This window comes from Dendroctonus ponderosae, unplaced genomic scaffold, assembly GCF_020466585.1.
Source record: "Dendroctonus ponderosae isolate FM_Combo_2020 unplaced genomic scaffold, Dpon_F_20191213v2 Dpon_F_20191213_4, whole genome shotgun sequence".
NCBI lineage: Eukaryota > Metazoa > Arthropoda > Insecta > Coleoptera > Curculionidae > Dendroctonus > Dendroctonus ponderosae.
The window spans coordinates 15,004,043-15,009,553 of NW_026018611.1; the positions used below are offsets into that span (position 1 = coordinate 15,004,043).

The window sequence follows — 5,511 nt, forward strand, 5'->3', positions numbered from 1 at the left end:
ATTTTCGGGACTTCTAAACAGTCTTACAACTTTATGGTCTGTTAGATCAAAGGATATCTTGTCCCAGGGATGTTTTGGAACCCCAAATTATTCCGTGGCATCATCGGCATCCTCAGTTATCATGTCATTATAATATTATTGAATTTCTCAACTTGCATTTTAAAACTAAATTAAGCACAACTCGTTGTAAAGATCGATACACAAGTTTCTCAGATCCAAAACATAAACAAATACGATTTGAGGTTGGAAAACCCGGGGAGATGCCCTTTCTACTGGGTCGTACCAGTCGATCATTCCCGCTCCCTCTCTCAATTTTTGTTTAAGAATATCGTTTCGGCCGACTGTCATAAAACCCCGCCCACTTCTCTCGGCTGTTCTACTCCCTAGTCGTCAAGAATAGGTACACTGTTGTTTTGTTCTTGTCTCGCCCACTATCGAACGTTCACCCACTGCCATTATTTCACTTATTCGTTGATTTGTAACTCGTTCTCTTCTTAATCACCCTGCTGTTCTTCTCCAATAGACCATTTATATAGCGGACAGCATTTTCTCTGTTCTTTCTTTGATTGGCCAGACTTCTGAACTGCACGAACAATACTCTTTACGATGGTATTATATACCTAAGTATGAGCGTTTTGGGGTTTCGATATTTTGTAAAATCGTATTATTTTGAGTTCAAAAATCCGACGTTAAATGTTTGACTATTACTTATGAGAAACCCGTATAACAGATCGTAGTAAGCCTTGCTAATAATTTCATAATAATTATTTTGTCATCATATCGATTTTCAAAAGGATCTTCAGACATTCAGTTTTTAATTGCTTGTTTCACATTCAATATCATAACGGCATGAATTTATATTTTCTAGGCATCCGAGTCAAAAAAAATTACACACCTCTGATTAATCTCAACTTGTAAAGCAAACGCCTGCAATAATCTGAATATCTTTCTGACGGAGCGCAATGCTCCAAATGCAAGTAAACTGCAAATGCATACTAAATAACTGTACAATTAATTCAATATCTCTTTGTTCCTGGTTGTCATGCCTACTTTACAATTCGTCGGTGGTTTTAGACTTTACAACCAATCGCTACTTACTTTTCCTTTAGTAAATTGTCCACTTTGCAAGGTTACATACATAATAATTATGTTGCGGTCATCTTATTACTATTATATAAGCGCGAACTTGAAACGAGCAAAGGAAAAGTGTGTTGGCACACTTCTTTTAAATGGCCCACGGCAGATCATTTAATCTGACATAATGCAATGGTCTTTTTCATAGTAGTTTCGTTGCTTGGTTTTTCGCTCAATGAAAGCTGTTTCTCACATTCGGAGACATTTTGAACGGCAGATTTAAGATGAGAAATTTTGCAATAAGTGCAATGTGCTTTTATTTCGTGTGAAAGTTTTGCACGATTTTTCTAAAGCTGAAACTGCTACATGTATCTATTAGCATGTTGCAATAATTACACCACTCGCTTTCATCTTTATTTGAATTATTTTTGTTTTTAGACCAAGGATATCTCTTTTCTTTGTTGATATATGATGTTGTTCTTTATTTGTTTATACGCCAGGTCGATCAGAATAAAGTCTTGTAGAACCAATCACCATTATCTGTCCACCCCTGAACAAAAACTTTCTTCATTTATTTCCATGCTGTTCTCAGTTCAGTATTTCGCTGTATGGTACCATCTTCCTCCTGCTATTCTTTTAACATCATCCAAACATCTTATCTGTGGTCTTTAGGGACTCCTCCTTGTTTGCGGTGGTCTCCAGTGTATAAGCGTTGATTGTTTCAATTCTTGTGTCTAGACCAAATGTTGTCACAGGCAGGATGCACGTGTTAACGACCTTTCGGTTAAGGTTTATAGGGATGTCAGGGCTTTTAACTATATGACTCAGTTTTTCAAATTCCATCCATGTCAGTCTTAATCTTTGCTTTATCTCTCCCTTTGGTTTTCCTTTCCCATTTTAATGAGATGCCCAAGTTATATTCGTCACCAATATCCAAAGTTTTTCGTGTTATTCTTATGTTTTCCTCAGTCCCGCTTATTATTTTTGGTTCTGATAAATTCATTCTTAGTCCGACGTTATTTGCAGCTTCATTTGGTTGTTCTAGCATGTTCTTAAGCACCTGGATTTCTGAACTAATAAGCACTATGTCATCGGCGAAGCGTAAATTGTTTAAACAGATACCATCAACGTTTACACCTTTATTTTCCCACAATAGCTTTTCAAAAAAGTCTTCAAAGGCCAACGTAAATAGTTTGGGGATATAGGATCACTCTACTCTCCCGTTAGAGCATGTCTTTAAAAACTTGGCATGGAAACAAAGAGGGGTTAGCATAGATGGAGAGTAGCCACGAGGATCAATTAGAACAGATAATCCGGGAATTGCATCAGGAATCCATGTCTGTAGGTTTAGAAATGAACGTCGACAAAACGAAAATCTTGAGCTAAAGTCATATCGTTGTGACTGTTAACAGTCACGTTCTCGAGGTTGTTGAGAGCTATGTATATCTAGGACACTCGATCATGCTCGAGACAGAAAATCAAACTGATGAAATCTCCAAAAAGTTCGGGCTGTCCTGGACTACATTCGGCAAGTTGGGGCATATACTTAAGGAACCGAAAATCTCCATTAACCTCAAGCGTAACGTGTACAATGCTTGCATACTTTCAGTTACCATATACGGACTCGAGACTGCCAGAATAATGAAAGGCAGTGAAAACCGTCTACGGGTTCTCCAGAGAGCAATGAAAATACGGATGCTGACTGTGAGCTTCAGAGATGAAATCAGACATCACGAGATGAGGAGGAGAACAGGAGTCAAGGATGTCGTGGAGCAAATTGCCAGAAACAAATGGCGATGAGCGGCCATGTCGCGAGAAATGATATGAAATAGACAAAAAAAGCATAAAATGGAGACCCGGACAATCTAAGTGGAGCGTGGGCCGGCCGAAGGCAAGGTGGCGTGACAATATCCAACGCCAAGCCGGACAGAATTGGATACAGGAAGCTCAGACAGGAAGAGGCCTACGTTCAGGAGTGGACGTGCATGGGCTGACATGATGATATGATGACATTGTTGTAGACCTTTTTATCTTCGTTTTTGCAAATATCTCAGTTTTTGAAAACAATAATTTTTTTTCATAATTTTTCCTGTACTACCTAAAAACGCCCAGACATCATCATCCCAAGAGGAATGACGCTAATTTTGAATGACCGTATATTTAAAGAAATTTTCATTCATGGTCAAAAATTAACAATTTGTAAAAATCGGAAATCTAAAGCGATTTTTTCCAATTTTTTATATTTAGCCTTAGTAAACAATTTATTAATAATTTTTTTTTAAGTTTATTTTGAGATGGGAAGCATATTTGATATCGAGACATCAAGATAACCTTTCTAAATTAATTCTTAACTAATTGGAAATTTTCTCTCACAGCTTGATCAACTTTTTATATATAATTTGTTCTTTGTATTCAAAAATCAATTCTTTTATTTCAAATCTCTTTCTTAATCTCCAATAGAAAAAGCACTGAAATTATATCTGCTTGAAAGTCAAACATTTTGAGGCAACTATGATAGTCAAACATGAAACAGTGATAGTTATAGTTGAATTAATAAAATTAACATATTTTGAAATTTTCCAAACAAATTAAACACCAGAAAATGTCTCAAGTTACAACAGACTCTCCTACTGTGAAGAGCGAAATCTATTTAAAATGAGTTTTAAAATCGCCGCGCTTATTACATAAGTCTCTTGGCCAACCAGTGCGAATGCGGTAGTAGTAGAAAACGAGTTCTCACCTGTAACTGTTTGCATTCCTTGGCCAATTCCAGCATAAATTTTGTACCCCTAGCGTTCAGCAGAACGGCTTTTTTCAATGTTTCATCGAATCGGATGGTGGCAGCACAATGCAAAATTAATTGAACTTCATTGGCCAGCATTATTCTGTCCTTTTCGCTGATTCCTAAGTTTGGTAGCATAACATCGCCTTCAACTGCATCAACTTTGTTGATTATCTCAGCGCCTTTCAGTTTCTTCACCTTGTCGTAGAGCTGAAATTAAAAGTTATGTTAAATAATGAGATTCGCCCAGCAAAAAGTAATTATTCGCTACAGTAATAAAAATTGATCCAGTTGTAAAGTAGCACACAGAGCAAAAGAATAAATTCACAAAATATAATTTTTTCCGAAAGCCAAATATTAAGTATGCATTTTTTTAGATGAATGGATTGAAATAGTTCATCATCGTTCCAGGCATCTACATGCAAAGCGCTTAGAAAGTACGCTGGTGGTTTTGACCACCACCCGATGACCTACACCACGAAGAAACTGTCAGAAGGACAGTAAGGATGCTTCGGAGCGAAAAGGCAGGAAGCCGCCTCCCTCCAACTTCGCCAGCAGAAGTTGCAGCCATCATCAGAAGAACCAAAGCTAAGAAAGCCTCTGTGAGAAATGAAACCATCAACAAAATGCTGAAGAACCTGCCGAGAAAAGGACTGGAAGCTGTAGCTAACAAGCACTCGGAAGTCATCATGCTCCTGAAGCCCAAGAAAAACAGGACTTTCCCCCAAAACCACAGGCCTATCAGCCTGTTGCTCGCCCTCAGCAAAATATCCGAAAGGGATATACTGAAGAGACTTAAAGAGGAAGCGAGCGCGCTTGATTTGCTTCCGCCAGAATAGTTTGGATTCCGAGGAAAGCATTCGACGGAACTCCAACTGCTCAGGATAGTAGAAAGATGCACCAAAGAAATGAATCAGTACTGAACAACTGAAATATTTACACTGGATATCGAAAGAGCGTTCGACAGAGTGTGGAGAAACGGGCTCATCTACAAGATGACAAAAAGAGGTATCAACAAGAAATTATGCCAGCTAATAGACAGTTATATTTGCAGAACTAGCTTCAGCGACAACGTTAGATGTAGTAAGGCAGGAGTACCGCAAGGAGCATTGCTCTCCCCACTGCTATACAACATATTTATAAGCGACATCCCAAGACCTGCCAATACGACCCTGGCACTCTTCGCAGATGATACGGCCCTTCTGACATCCTCATGGCACAAGAACTGCATCAGGCAACAGCTCCAGCTGGAAATTGACGAACTATATCAGTGGTTYGTCAAGTGGAAGCTGAAGATAAATACAGAGAAGAGCCAGGCCATACTTATTGGCAGGAAGCAGAATAATGTCGATGGCAACATCACCATAGAGGGAGAAAACACCGAATGGGAAAGTGATATTAAATATCTGGGTGTTGTTTTAGATAAGCAGCTGACCTGGAGGAAACACATAAAGACAGCAACAAGACAAGGTTAAGGCAACAACTGCCAAGTTGTACCCACTCCTCAATTGAAGCAGCCAGATCAGTATTAGGAACAAGCTACTTGTGTACCATTTGGAATTGTGTCCAAAATGAACAAAATTAATACTCCAAATGTATGCCAAGGCTTAAAGCAGCAACAACGCTACACGTGTAAGTAAAAATATTTAAGTATC

The 5,511-nt window shown here is 38.5% G+C and overlaps 1 protein-coding gene across 1 annotated transcript in view; it reads right to left on the reverse strand.

The window, feature by feature from the left end:
• LOC109535543 (putative fatty acyl-CoA reductase CG5065) overlaps window positions 1-5,511 on the reverse strand; it is a 49,749-nt gene that overhangs the window by 18,108 nt on the left and 26,130 nt on the right. The window contains exon 3 of the mRNA XM_019901458.2: window positions 3,815-4,066. Within this exon, the coding sequence (XP_019757017.2) occupies window positions 3,815-4,066 (252 nt within the window). The remainder of the gene's footprint in view (window positions 1-3,814; window positions 4,067-5,511) is intronic.